This window comes from Bactrocera neohumeralis, chromosome 6, assembly GCF_024586455.1.
Source record: "Bactrocera neohumeralis isolate Rockhampton chromosome 6, APGP_CSIRO_Bneo_wtdbg2-racon-allhic-juicebox.fasta_v2, whole genome shotgun sequence".
NCBI classification, from domain to species: Eukaryota; Metazoa; Arthropoda; class Insecta; order Diptera; family Tephritidae; genus Bactrocera; species Bactrocera neohumeralis.
This window is the reverse complement of record NC_065923.1, coordinates 3,529,092-3,544,847: the sequence shown is the minus strand read 5'-3', so window position 1 is coordinate 3,544,847 and position 15,756 is coordinate 3,529,092. Positions and strand designations below refer to the sequence as shown.

Below are 15,756 nucleotides of genomic sequence, written 5' to 3'. Positions count from 1 at the left end.
TATTGAGAAAGGATAGCTTACGAATCTACTTAGTTACAAACAAACGTTTTTTCGGAAAGAATCGTGGGACTACCTTATAATATAACTGTCTTTCAGATATGTCAAATATGTATCACATACCCATACACCAGTATGCTTAGAAAATGGTTCAATAAGCCAATGTCTTCATTTCCGCTTTTGTACTACAATGTTACGCTTGTTAGCGCCAGCAATTCTTTTTTGACGTTTTTATCATTGTTGCAACATCGCTTACCTTGTTCAGCGCGCACATGCTGCAACGAGCCATGTTGTTGCTGTATTTGTTAGACATGGCACGCCAGCATATTTTTTGCCCGACATTGTTGCTTGTCATTGTTGCAACAATTTATTCATTTGTCGTCATTTAATTTCACTAATATTTGTGGCGATCGACTGTGGCAGCCAACAAGCCGGGCCGGGGAAACATGGTGGTTTTGTAGATTTTATTTAAAACCTGCATAAGTACAGTTTTAAATGCGCCAGAGTTGCACATTATGCAATTTGCTTAGCTTACGTAGTTGCAGGCGCAGGCGAGTGCGCCACCTTTCGTGGTGCACGCTGGCGTATGAGTGACTTTTGAGTGGAATGTTTCATAAATTACGACTCGCAAAGCCATAAATTCGATGTTTGGTTGCAAGAAAAAGTTGAAAAAAAGTCACAAACCATGAATATGCATGAAATAGGAAGAGTGAGAAAATTAGGCGGGGTAGAGAAAGAGTTCGAAAATTACATGTTTCTATAAACAAATCATTTTTAAAAGCAGTGAAAATTACATTTTTACCAAAACAAGTAAACATAAGTATTTAAATTTGTTGCTTTCCCGCTTTTCCCTGCACTCTTCTCTATTAGCGGTACCTTTTAGGTGTATATCTGCACATCTCTCACTCACACCTCACCCATCTAAACTCCCTGTTTAACTGTTGTATTTATGTTGGCCGCGTACCAGTCTTGTTGCTGGCGGCAATAGACGCCCTTCCTTTTCATTTGTTGCATAGAAGGCGTTGCACTCGTTGCCTTTGTTTGTTCGCTCAACAGTTGAGCAGGTGAGCATGCGCAGTGCGCGCACACCAGACGCTTTCCTGTGCCATTGCGACAAGCGCAAGGTGAAGTATTTATTTGTTGGTCGTAAAACAAAACATGATTGATTGATTGCTTTGGCAATTTTTCAATCAATTGTTTTGCATACGTACCATAATACTTGCCGCTTGCCACAGAGAATATGAAAGGAAAAGTTTGCGTTATTGTTGGAGTGTCATTGTTTGTTGCAGTTGCAAAACAAAGCCATAATAACGGTTAATAAAGTGAAATAGTAAGCAAGTGTATCGCTTATGCTTTTTACCTATGCACTAAATAATATTTATTATATATTTTTGTTTACAGAGTTGCCACTTAGCATAAATTTCCGACCTTTTACATACTTTTCGAGAAAGTGCGGCTTTGGAGTAAGCATTTTTGTACAAATTTATATAATTCATATTATTTACAGTCAGTATTCCTTCTTCTGTTGTATATATGTATACCGCTAAGTTTCTAAAAAGATATTGCCACTTCGTTAAATTTTTTCCCATACAATAATTTTTATTTGGGTTAATTTATCTATTTATGAATCGAACTTTGTGCAATTTTTTGTTTCTTCGGCTTTCTCACGCCTTATAACAATGCGCCTAAATGTAGGCAACATTTCATATAGTTTTCCGGCATACTCAATTTATTATACACAATCATCTCTCTGTTTTTGAGTTTTGATTTTGAAAATTTGCACGCTTCCTTTCGTCGCCAAGAAGCTGCTCATTTGTCAAATGTAGGCATTGTGCCTAAATGTAGGCAACATTCTAAAGCATGGTATATGCAATTTATAACATCCTACCGTCCTTCTTTTTTTGAATTAATGTTCAGATATTTCGCTTAATTTTTCGCCACAAGGAATATTCATGAAATTTGGCATAGACTATTGTCCAAGACAATGCTGCAAGCTTCAAACATTGGACTTGAATAGTTATATAATTGATATTCGAAGTAACCGCACAAAATCATAAGAAGTTCTTTTCACATTTTTTTATGTTATAACAAACGCACCTGTGAAGCGTAATTAGTTACGAAATACTTCCAGAGTAATTTCGATGCGAGGCTAAGTGTAGATGAACCCATAGCTCTTGAGATCGAACCTAAGCAACATATGTTGTTTCACACTGTTATTGGAATAATTTATGGGAACAAGGGTATAACATAGTTAAGTGATCCAGATTAACCTACTTCTGGACTAAGTGCGGAACCACCAACCATTCAAACCGGTGACTTTCTCTCCACCCGGAACCAAATTTTTGGGCTTATTGCTTAAGTTATGTTTCAAAGTTTGGAACTGGGCTGATTGTTTCGGATATTTTTTTAAAGCTTAGAACTGTGTTGAGCAAAGTAGTGAAATCCTGAAGGAATTCTGTGAATTCTATATCTTTTCGTTTCTTAGGAAGACACATTAAGTAATTTCGGTTACCTCTTCTTTGATCAAACATAAAAGAACTCTCTACATCATAGCCTTTTCGACAAAATCGAAAAGTTGACTTATTGTGGCTTTAAACAAATACATCGACGTAAACAACTTCCAGATACAGCCAAATAAGTTTTTTCACACTTCCATACAAATAATATAAAAAGTATAAAAATGAAACACAAAATTATAAAAAAAAATCTCAAATAAAATTTTCAAAAAATAAATAAATAAAATTATACGCATCGGCCATTTACAGTGATTAATAAGTGAAAGGGAAAACATTTTGCTATTAAACTTCCGATAATCAAAATGGGCAAGAAAGCACTTAAGGAAGTAATGAATAAACAAAAAGAACAAAAACAATGTTTTGACTATGAAAAGCAATATAAATAAATAAATACGCGCATAAACGACCGCCACAGACTCACACATAATTTCCGCGCCGCATTTTCACCACTCACTCCTCCACACCTCCTCCATGCACCCGAACCACCGAGCCACCGTCCTCATGCGCCACAGTTCGTTTTTGTTTTTGTTTGCTTGTGCTCAAATGACCCGGCGCTTACAATTATTGTTATCATAATTTGTATTGCTGTTGTTGTCTTCGCTCATAATAATATTCACTTTTGAGCAGGTCGGTGCTTCATTTTGCTCGCTTTTTCAACGCCCATGTTTTGCTTTCGCATTTGTTTTTGTTTTTCTTCGCTTGCAAGGCAAACAAATCGCCCCGACACATTGCCCAGTCATTTCGTGCCTATCACCAGACGCGCATCGCGTTAACAACAACAGCACCACCAACTAAGGCCGGCACCAGCGACGTCAGCGCCGCCACCATCAGCAGCTTAATAACCGCGGTATGCCTCCCTTTACCACTTAGCGGGCCTATCTCTATCGGGAATTCGTTGTGCGCTTGGCTCATACTCGTCGTTCATCCAAATATCGCCCGAAACGCTGCATCGGCATTTGTGTGGCACGAAAAGCGCATAAAAGCGCTGCAGAGCACCAAATCAGCGCATTAATTTTATTAACAGTCAATAAATCTGTGCAGCGCCACAATGCAGCGATAAACAAAAACTGCAACAACAACGGCAGCAAAAAAATATAAAAATAAATGCAATAACAATAACATTGCTGTCTGCTGCCGAATGCAGCGATTGCTAAAAATAACGGCGCAATACAACAACCGTTTGAGGAGAAACAACTGCAATTGGCAATATTTTCTCGAAAAGGTATCGATGACTGGTGTTGCGGCGCAATGCGGTGGCACTATTTTGTAACAGAGTTGCCATTACTGAATATTTAAGTTAATGTTTTGGATTGTAGAAAGGTTTGAATTGAAATTTTATCTACGAGGTCAAAGGAAAGTGCCTGAGTACCGTGTATAAACTAACGCAGTGGTACCTCAGCATTGTGGCAAAGTGGGCAGCTGGAAAACCCAAGTAAAAGCGAACTACATTTGTTCAGGAAAAGATATCAAATCTCGTAGGTTCCTCGCTTCTAACCTGCGGAGGCGGCCTATCTTAGATAGGAAGCTTTTTTGGAAGTATAACATCGACAAGAAGACAAAAAGGCATAGGCTGCTTTGTATTGTTGTAAAGGAACGTTTGGCAAACGCCTTATGGTTTTGGGAAATCATAGTTAAGTTCAATAAGTTCCACGGAGTCTTCGTTTGATGGTTAGCAGTACTGTACTTGCTAAGAAACTCAAGAATATTCAACGCTCCGAGCTTAACAGCAAATGTGGTGTACTAAGGAACAAAACAACCTCGACTCTCAATATAATTTTGCACATAGAACCCGCCGATATAGCCGGTAGATATGTGGCCACGAAAGTTGCTAGTAAGCTGATGAGATAGCAAGGGAAGGCACCTCAGCTCCGCTGCTGAAGTGAGAAATGGTCGAAGCTCCGCTGACCTTTTACCGTATACCATCGGACAGCCGGTTCAAGCGGGAGTTTGGTGAGCTCTGGGCAACTATTTGGTATCTGTGTGATCGCAAAATTCTTCTAGTTCAAAGTCAGTCGTAAGAGAACCAGCTTTCTCCTCTTCCTTTTTAGAGTTAAGCTTTCCCTAATGCGATCCTCCAGTATCATTAGCCATGTAACCTAATATAACCTAACTTTGCGAATCATTATCTTACAGAATAATGGAAATTTCAACGAAATATTGGCAACGTGTGAAAACACTTTTGACCTCTGATGGCTCTATACACACAGACTGAGTTCTGTATTCTTTTCATAAATGATTTGTCCATTTATCGCTCATCAAATGATCAGCACTTCTCAAGTGATTCATTAATTGGTTAAAAGTTCTTATTTATATGAGAATCAAAGCAATGAATATTTTCTGAGCGCGAAAAACTTAAAAATGATGTTCTTGAAGAGAAAATTTATTTTTATATTTATAGTGTTATAAATTTTTTCAGTCTCACACTCACTAATCATTTTCAAAAATTTCAACTCTAAACCGCCTAAATGTAGGCTACACTGCACGTACTTCTTTGCGACACAAGGCCTAAGTGTCTCGATAAATGTTTACAATTTTCCCAAAATATTTCCTGCACACACAATATCTTTTAAGTCAAAATTGTTGCAACATGGCAACTCTGTAATCACGCCGCTATGCGCAAAATGATTAAGTGCAGACGATTGGCTTGCCTTGGTTAGTTTGCGTTGTTTAACAAATTTTCCGCTGATGTCGAATGTTGGGGGTTTTATTTTCTTTGCATTACAACAACAATGCAGTTATTTATATATTGCTTACACATACAACAACAGCGTTTATTCAGACACCGAGCACCGGCGGCAGCTTGTGGGGGGTGGCGCTTTTATTTAGCATATTTATTTTGGCACAATGCGGCAACAACACGCGATTATCAATATTGCTATTATCATTTGCCAAACACTATGATTATTATTGTTATTATCCTTACTGCTGTTATGAGCGCAACTTCGCGCTGTGGCGCTACGAATAAGCAACTGTTTGGCTATATATATATATATATGTGTGTGTGTGTGGGTAGGCTAAGTGCCACACGAAATGCAAACGATCGGTATCGAACGACTATTTACGTATGTAAATATGTGTGTGTGCGTTAGTTGATCGTTTTATATTTTGTATTTATTTGCCGTGCAACATTTTCAGCACAAACGCCAAGAGCTTTTAACAACTTTAATTTTCCAATATTCAATTAAATGCCCAAAGCGAACAAATTAATTCGCTGAGCTTGCTTGTAAGCGCATATGCACATATATTTATGTAGGTGTATATATTTACCGTTCTATATCGTTTTTCGCTGCTTTTGTGATTTAAGTCCAGTTGTTGCACTTGTTGCTGCTACTGTCTTATTTTTAACACACATACATACATGCAACATCATACATTTACTACGTATATGGGTGTGTTTGTTCATGCTTCTAACGGAACGCCTTAGCCACGCGTCACTTAGTCCAAATTTTCGTTAAAATTTTTGCATTTGACTCGAGATAAGTGGCGAGGCGTTGCTGCTGCGCTCGTTGCAATCAACAGCAAATCTAAGATACACACACACAGGCGAGTGTATGCGGTCATACATAGCTTAATAGCATATTTATGTACTAGACCACTTATTTGTTAGCTAAAATTTTGCCGTGTTTACTTTATTAAATGACTGTGTTGCATGCATGCGGTGTCGCGCACGATCTGTTTAGGCAGGTGCAACATTTTTAATTTGCCCCGCTTGTCTAATGATTAGTTTAATCGACTGTCGGCGTAGTTGAAAGGCTTGCGGTGTTCTAGACGGCGTCAAAATTACACGTTTTTGTCTTGACAAAGATGTTAAGTATATTTTCGTAATCGTTTCTTGTATTAATCTCAATCTAAAATATATTAATTTTAATTCTGAGTTAAAATCTTTGTATCCGTTTATTATATTCTTATGATCTAATTCTAAAATATTTCGGACCTTCGTCACTTTCAATCGTTCCCTTTGTTAGAGGAGCAAAATTATATGCCAAAAGGCTAGAGTTAGACCCGAGTGTAATCAGGAAATCACACGAAGAGTGGGATCATGATGCTACTTATAATATCTACTCAAAAGCACTACAAAATTAAGTACAGGAGGTAAAATAGTTGGAAGAGGCAAGCGCAGTGAAAATTCTGCCATAAAACAGGTTGTTCTAACACCAAATAGTCGCTTCGAGCCTGAAAAGAGTTGTCGTTGCATTTGTTTGGTGACTATTGGCGTTCGAAGTGGTTTGAGCTGGTTCATCCACATCAATCAATTACTTAATATTATCCACAATGAATCTAAGAGTGCTCGTAAAACGGGGTGTATCGTATAAATCAAAACTGTTGGAACACATGTTCTCCGTACACATAATTTTCACTTTTCTTAAACTGAATTTTTACCGTTTTGATAGTGAAATAGTATGTACAATTTACTGAAAATGTTGTTTTGGAACGAAAACTATTCCAAAAAATTTAACAAAAATTTTTCCAAATAAGCCTTATGTTATCAGCTGTTCAAATAGATAACGGTAAAGCTGTTAAGTATGAGGTTGGTGACGAAAAAAGTCAATAAGATCAGCTGTTGTCATCAAACGAAATTACATAGTGAACGACCCAGTATATAAGTATATATATGTAGTAAAAATATGCCTATATATTCGATAATTGCAGGACTTTTAATGCTGGTAATAATAACAACCAGCCGAATAAGCTGGGTAATTGACAGGTGAATTCTCCAAACCTAACCTAGGAGGTACGCGGTAAGAAGAGAACGCAGAGGCCTAAGCTTGTATCATAAATTAAAAAAGTAACCAACAGTCTTTTGAGCCTGAAACTTACGCCTAAAACACAATGAAACAAACAGCTTAAAACAAATGTCTAGATATTTAGACAACTTTCGATTTTATTTTATTGTGTACTCTCCTGCTATCACAATACTTAATTTAACCCAGTTAAGTCAAAAAGACTTAGTAAAGTACCTAAGTGCATGCTCTCTAACTGGATTTATTTTGCCAGGTAGTCGGACTCCTTCTTCTTGAGGCTGCGGAGCAATACTTGAATTATGTGCAGATGATACCGCAGTCTGCAGGAACCTGTTTAAAAATGCATAAGTTGCTTTAAACAGTTTCCGCGAAAAGTTATTAGTTCCTTGAACCATTTCATATCGAATTGTCTCTGAAACAGCCTCGCCAGTGGCATTTTCTACTAGCTCTTTCTTTTTTTCTTAGCTCCTCTCTTAAAGTGAGGGGCCCACAGTAAAGAAAGGTTTCGTTCTAATTGGACTGGTTGCCGCAATCTCATTCGCCAAGAGATCGGCTAACTCATTCCCATTGATGCCTTTAAACTCAGGGATCCCGCTAGTAAGATATTGTTTTCAATGACAGCCTTTGTTTTCAGAATTGGTGAGGGGAATTTCTCCAAAACGGCTGAACAAACACACGAAAGTTTTAGGTTTATTTGTAAAATAATGACTGAAATAATACAATTTTTGATAACGATTTCGATTTTCACTGCCATTTTGCAGTGTTCCGTGTTGTAAATGTAAAGATTTTCTATTTCAGGCACAAAGATATGCTGTTAATGCTGTTAATAATAATGTTTAATAAGCCACGCTCTCTTATTTTCATTGGAATAACTCACGTCGATATATGCGGTACAAAGTCACCCGGAAGTACGAAAATTTTTTTATTAGGTGCATGGTGGCTAAGGGAAGTATTGGTCCGATTCAACCAATTTTTGACAAACAGACAGACCATTATAAGCGAAGGATTAACCCGTAATTTCAGTTATATATATCACACATTGACCAACATTTTCGATCACAAATCAACTATAGGTACCGAGGTCTAAATATCCACATACCAAGTTTCATCGAGATATCTCAATTTTTACTCAAGTGGCAGCTTGAACGGACGGACAGACAGACGTTCAACCGGAATTCAACTTTTCTTGTCATCCTGATCATTAATATATATATAACCCTGTATCTATCTCGATTAGTTTTAGGTAAAAAAAAACTATAATACTCTTTAGTAACTGGTTGCAAGAGTAAAAAAAAACAATCATGAAAAACATTTTTCTTCTGAGTTGTTGGTGTATATATTACCTGCATTCAAGCACACAAAATGTCTACTACATCAGTCACATTTCTCATAGCCTTGCTTCCCGGTTTATTAAACCAACTTATTTACGACAAATTTTGATTAAAACTTTTGTGGCAAGCGTACATTGAACTATATTGTCCAAGAGTATAAAAACATATTCATCAGCAATATGAGCGGAGTGTAAATATATTTTTCAATATAAAATAAACAAACGCAAAACCACAACAACAGCATTCTCAACAAAAGCGAAACTTAAACGATGTGGCGATTTACAACGGAAACCGTTACGCCTGCGCATACCGAAGTCACCACTAATTTCGCCCACACGCGGAATTCATTTCGCTTTTCAAACGCTCTCACACACACACGGACATCGATAAAGTGGTTTACAATTATAAAACTATGCCACAACTACTGGCAAAAAAGTCGAATTGGCTATCATTAAAAAATTTAAGACACACATTTAAGCGCTGCAAACCGCGAAACCGCCAGTCGGCAATGGCCATTATGCGACAGCTGCCTGGCTGCTTGACTGACTGGCCGCAAACGGTGGCCGCTACACTTGCGCGCGCCAAGGCAAGACAAGTTGATCAAACGCCGAGGCAAACAACAATGTGAACGCGCGCAAGCATTGAACGACGAGGGCGACGGGGGACACAAAATATTGGAAATATCGATTTTTGAAGTGATGTGTCAGTCGTTGGTGTTGATTGTGCCCATGGTGGTGACGTAGGAGTGGAGTTTTATGCTAAACACACGGTAAATACTTTAAATTTGTCAAAAAATAATCAAAAGGAAATAGGAGAGAAGGCTTTATTCATTTTCCATTCTGACCTACTGAGCCAAGCTGGGCGCATGTGTGACTGCGCATATGCTTATGAGCGAATTAGATGTGCTAAAGTAGTGTGTACACTTTGCAACAAAAGTTTACGTACCGCAGGCTGTAAAGGGTTAAAATTTAGAGAGAACAGATGATTTAAATATAATTTGCAAGTTATGTTCTAGAACTCTGATGCTATGGAGACTCACCAATATTTTGAGGAATGATAATTACACATTAAAACCCATTTCCCACTTATTAGCGCTTATTTAATGATTCGACCTAAGTATGCGAATAGCTTTGCGCAACTGTGATGCCGGACACTTTTAAAAATTTAGAAATATTTCTTACTGCAGAAAATTCCAAACTTTTCCGTAAACTTGTGATAAAAAGTTAAAAATTTGTTATAAAAAAGATGTTTAAGCCTTTGAAGAGCCCACATTAGGGTGAGAATATTACCCATAAGTCAAAATTTAAGAAAAGCTCACTGAAAATCTGGTAAATACAAATCTATTCAATTTGTTCTCATAATAACGTTTTTACCTACAGTTATGTAGAACTGCAACTGAGGATATGATGTGTGCTCAAAGTATTGTCAAACTTATTTGCTATAAACCAGTTGAGAATTACATAACAAGAGCATAAGACCTTGAAAGGGTTAAAAATAAAGCGTATATGGAACTAAACACTAGAAAAGGTTTAAGAAGGCTTCAAATTATGTAGTATATATATTTGTGTAAATCAATTTTATTATGGATCTTTATTACCGACTTCAAAATAGGCGGCTGAGCCAACACAAGCATCAATTTTCCATACACTTGGTATAAGCTTCGGCTGTGGTGGCCTTCAGTATCTTCAGCGAATTTTGTTTTTTCGGTTTAGGCTCACTTTTGGAGTTCTGTTTCTTAATTTGTTAGACGGTTCCGACATCATATTTATAAACCCATGCCTCGTCGCCCGGAGTGATGCGTTTGATGAGTATGGGATCTATAGCTACGATGTCATACATCTATGTATTTGGTGACCTCTGCCTAACTTATATTTTTTAAAAGATTCATGTTTTTTTTTTATACCCAAGACACTCACCAAAATGTGTTGAGATCCCCTCCTAACTGTCTAGTGACTGTTTTCAAGCACTAATTCTTCAACTTTTCAATCTCATCGTCATTAACAAAAAAGTAAATGGATAACACATTTAAGTTTGCCTCCCCTAACACAAATATTCCCGATTACCTCTTTACGCACTGCTGATCCTAAATTAATGAAGACCCCCCTACTCTGAGAAGATCTTATATCATAGAGTTTCAGTTGGCGAGTTCCATAAATTGTGTAACTGTATAAGTGTTCCAGCAACTAATGTCTTCTCTTCGTACATAATCTCTAAATTGCTCCCTGTCGTAATAGTTTTAGCGCCAACTGTTTATAGTAGCTTTTTGAATAGGCCTGCGGCGCACACATATGAACAGCTCGCTCAGCCGACGACATTTGGCAAATGGCGTTTCGCGCCTGCATTGAAATTCGATTTGGCATTGATGGCGAAGTGCGACACCAGCAGTGCAACAAACAGCCACAGCCACCGGCATATCGGCAAATGAATTGGTTACGCGCGAACACTCAAGTGTGGGAGCTGGCAAAGCTGTACGTGCTGCATGGAAGGCCGCCGCCGCCAACCTGAGGCTCGCCACAGCGGGCCTTACTCGGCAGGGGCACTTTATGGCAAGGATTAAATTGCATATCTGCGACAATAAAAGTGCAAGAAGTTGCATGCATAACAATAATATGGATTTGCATGTATGCGTGTGTGTGTGTGTAATTTGTTTGGTTGTCGCAGTTGCAGCGCGCATTGTTGCAGGTTGCAGGTGCGCGTCGCGGTTGCGTTGGTTGCACGCTCACATTTTTTAATTACTCCATCTTGTTTGGTGGCAGCAATCGGAAACGATCGATTGCTGTGCCACACAAAGTAAAAAAGCGTGCAATTAGACGCCTGTGTGTGTATGTGTGTGTTTACATATTTTTATGTTAAAAACGTTTAATGCTTTCATGCCACATACATATTTGCTCCAAATACCAGAAAGACAAACAAACGCACACCCACACACACAAACGCGCAAACGCCCGCAACAAACATGAAATTGCACACCTATATACATTCAACTGCAACATAAGTGCTCACGTATGTAATGTTGCATTAATGCAAAAATGTATTGCAAGTATTTTGTAAGTAAGTGCAACCAGTTCGAAAATTGTTCAGTCTGCCCACTGAAATTAGCTTTGAAAATTCGCATATTAGTGTGTATGTACGTGCCACACTCGGTTTCGGCGAAGTGTCGTGCATTGTGGCAGCGCGCATTTGTTGCATGTCGCCATAATGTTGTTGCAGGTGGTGCCCCATATGCATATGCGCATGTGTGCGTGTGTGACGCGAATGTGTTAAATGAATTAATGCACCTTGACACCTACACATGCCACGGGCGGCTATGTGGTCACAGCGCTGGCAAAAATACAGAAATTATTCAAGTTAAAAAATGTGTGGCAATGCAGAAATTATTGTGCAAAGCACACAATTAAATTGCAATCATTTATCTGACAAAAGTCAACAGATAACAAAACTAAAAAACGTGCAGTTATCTCGAATATTCGCTGAAGCTACAACAACAGCAATGACAAAAGTAAATGCTCAAGTCGTCATTAGGAAAAAAACTAAACCTCGGTTTGCATAGTACCTTTAAGGAGAGATTAAGATAAATATAGATTACTGTTGAGCTTGTTGATGTTAGGCAAGAGAATCAAGAGATTCGTATTTATTTTTTTTTGCATTTTTGTCATCGAACATTCCTTATTTTTGACATTCTCATAACTCTTTCACTTTTCCGATCATACATTGTGGTTTCAAAGATAAATTTCTATATTGAGCTTTTATGCAATTAATAAACTGAAAATTTAGTGAAAATTAAATACGCTTAATTTTTGAATAATGAAGACCCAAATCACTTTTTTAAATAAAATTAAATTATTGAAAAGAATACCAACAAATATTATAATCCTACATTTCTTGTCAAAATTTAAATCAAAAGTAAAAATTTACGATCAAATCGACTCGTTTCCATGACTATTGTCTTAAAGAAGCCGCAGCAGATACAGACTTATATCCGCTTTTCAGCATTAAAATAGTGTTTTTTTTTTCAAAATTTAACTTTATCGGGATGAGTACAGCAAGAACCTATATACCATATATACCAAAATTATTCAAACGCACTCGCGAGAAACATCGAGCTTTCTTGCCATCTCTCTAATATTGCCTGACGATTATCAAGCACCATATCTTTCACTTTTTTAATATTTTCATCAACTGAAAAGGTCGACAGTCGGCCAGAACGAGGCTTGTTTCCAACGATCTCTCATCTCTCTTTATGCCATTCGTAGATTTGTGTTTTTGATAAAACTTAATCACCGTAAGCGCAGAAAAACTTTATTTCTCTTCAGGTAATCATTCTAGGGATTTTGTATAATTTAGATTTGCGTAAAAAGCGTTAATATGAATATGAACTGATTGGCTGCTTAGACTGAGTGTCTACAATTTAGAAAGCCACAACTCAAACCCTATTTGAGATATCGATTTTAAAATTTCGTATGTTATATTTTATGGAAATTTCAAAAAATCGTTTTAATTACTTTTTAAATATAATGATATGTATAGTACATTTTCCCAAAGTTTCAAGGCAATCGCAAAAAAGGAGAAGGAGATAAAACCTTAGGGAAAGCGACCAAGCAGGCTAGATCGGTCGACTGCTTCAAACTTTGATCGCGTCTTTCTTGAAACATTGTTTTCAAAGTTTGTGGTCACGATTTTTCCGAAACAAGTGAAGCGACCTTATTACAATTTTTCTCCTATCCTCCAAAAAGGAAGGCTTTGTGATTTATCAATGTTTTTTTAATTCGAACTAATTTTTTCAAAGTATTTTGTGGCAAATTTTGGACCTAAAATCATATGTTTTTTTCATACATCTTATTTTCCAAATCCGTCGATTAATCACGACTTCAAGTTCTATAAAAAAGTCGGCATTTAGTAATAAAGCGTCATTTATTTTCCATTCGTTTTTTGTTCCACAATAAACTGTGTAAATTAGGACTTTTGTGGATTTTATGACCTGAAAATAAAATAAATATAAGATAATATAAAATATTATCTAATAATATGTTAGTATAGCACCGAAGTTGTTGGTGCAACCAATTTCAGATTGTTGAATTTTATAAGATTAGTATATTAGTCTAAAATTGTAAATAAAAAACTTAAAAATCTGCCAGATGTAAGTAAATATGCACAAAAGTACACGAAATACATTTTGTTAGGGCAAGAAGTTCGTGTCTTAAGTCTTTCGCTTTTTTTGACATTTTCACCACAAAGCTGAGATGTTTGATTACTGGCTTGGCGAAGCAAAATAGATCATTTACTGGTTCTATATTAATACAGTTATCCGAAAACTTCAAGATAAAGAGCATAGCTGTGAAAAAGTGAAGAAATACTCTCTTTTTGTCTTCAATGAGGGTGAGGATTCGAAAGTCGATGAAGACTATAAATTCTAATACAATAAAAATTATACATCAACATCCTTCCCCATTGACTGTAATAGTATGGCATTCATCATTTTTGAATGAATATGGACCAATGATTCCCCGATTCCCACATATATGAAAAACAGCCTCTGACGTACAAAAAAAGGACACAAGCACAGCCCGAGTATTGTGGCTAAATTTTTACAATTTTACAAATTTCTTACATTCTTTTACTCATATTATGCTTTAAAATCAATATCTTTGCATATTGCAATATGAAAGTAAATAAACTATTTAATTATGAAAAATGCCAAAATATTGAAAAAATTTGATTTTCCTTTCCGCCATGCCATAAGGCTAGCTTAGTTATAAATGAATAGAATTGACTAAAATCGGACAAAAACATACATACGAACATTTACATTAAACACACATGCATATTTAACCAACACAATCTTACTCCCATACAGTTAATAACAACTCATGCAATTTGTCTATCTCCATTGCAGATCAATTTGAGTGTGAAATCGTGCCACCTGCTTCAATCAGCGAAATCCCCGAGAAACTCTTAACCACTTCGGGTATTTATCTGCCAGGTAAGTTTCAATCAACACAATATCCGCTCCAATAAATTCGGGCATTTTATTTACCTGCTTTGCATTTAGCAACAAGCCTTTCCGGTCGCGCTGACTATTTTGCATATTTCTCATTAACACCCGACTCGCTCATGCATATTGGATTTTGTAAATATTCTAAATTGGACTTTCGCTATAAATTTCCCGCTGCTATCGTTCCACTAAACTATTAAACCAAATTTGTTATCAATTTGTTTGCCATTCACGTGCGCGCCGGCGCACACGCTCACAGGCGCACCGCCACGCCAGCGCAAATTGATTTGCATTTCATTTGCTGCACACACCCAACCGCCAGCTAAGCGCACGCTCGAGTGTTTATGCTTGCCACAACATGTTAATCGCCGCAATGGCCTCTGCTGTCGATAGTGATCATGTGATCATCACCAGATCACATCACCGCATCTGCCAAGGCAGCGCCGCGCTGTCATAACATAAATTCATGAATTTATTTGCGCGATGGAAGTGAAATTCTTAAACACCTCGGCGCGATGGACTGGCATTTCATTTTCATTAGTGTCGTTCAATTTTACGTGCAACACTTTGCCAAATCAATTTAAATGCTGCCGCCATTAGCGTCGACAATAAAGTCGTTGAAGACACTCACTGCTTTTAATCCAACTTTTTCTAAAGCAATTAAGCACCCATCTAGATGCGTGTATGTGTGTGTGCTCACAGTAGGCGCTGTCGCCTCATCTGCACATTTTAACACATTAACATTTAATTGACCACCCAATGTGCGAGAAATTGCCTGATCTCGAAGTGGCATGGCTACAGGTGCACCGCTTTACGTGTGTGTGCGCATAGCTTGGGCATTTAGAGTAGTATTCATAATATTGTTGTTGTTTTTGTTAGTGCTGCTGTTTTTAGCGCACCCATATTAGTTGTTGTGCGGTTGTTTGCCTAGTTGGTGGCTTGCGGTTAGTTGGCAGCGTGATTGGGTGGCTGGCTGCCTAACCGCCCGTCTGTGTGAACGGTGGTAGCGTGCTGTCTGGCCGCAATAATTGTGTCAAGTTCATTTGTAGCGTAAATGAAATAAATTTAATTGACATGTAAATTACTTGATGGCCGTAGTTTTGTGTTTTACCTCAGAGAATTCACTCACATCTCCATGGGTCTGCTCGTATTCGAAAGTTTTCAGCATGTGCACTCGT

General features: G+C 37.5%; 1 protein-coding gene across 5 annotated transcripts in view; it reads left to right on the top strand.

The window, feature by feature from the left end:
- The window catches only part of LOC126762212 (uncharacterized), a 186,186-nt gene that overhangs the window by 96,204 nt on the left and 74,226 nt on the right, over window positions 1–15,756 (top strand). For all 5 annotated transcript variants that reach the window (XM_050478783.1, XM_050478781.1, XM_050478782.1 and 2 more), the window contains one exon: window positions 14,480–14,566. In XM_050478783.1, coding sequence (XP_050334740.1) covers window positions 14,480–14,566 — 87 coding nt within the window. The remainder of the gene's footprint in view (window positions 1–14,479; window positions 14,567–15,756) is intronic.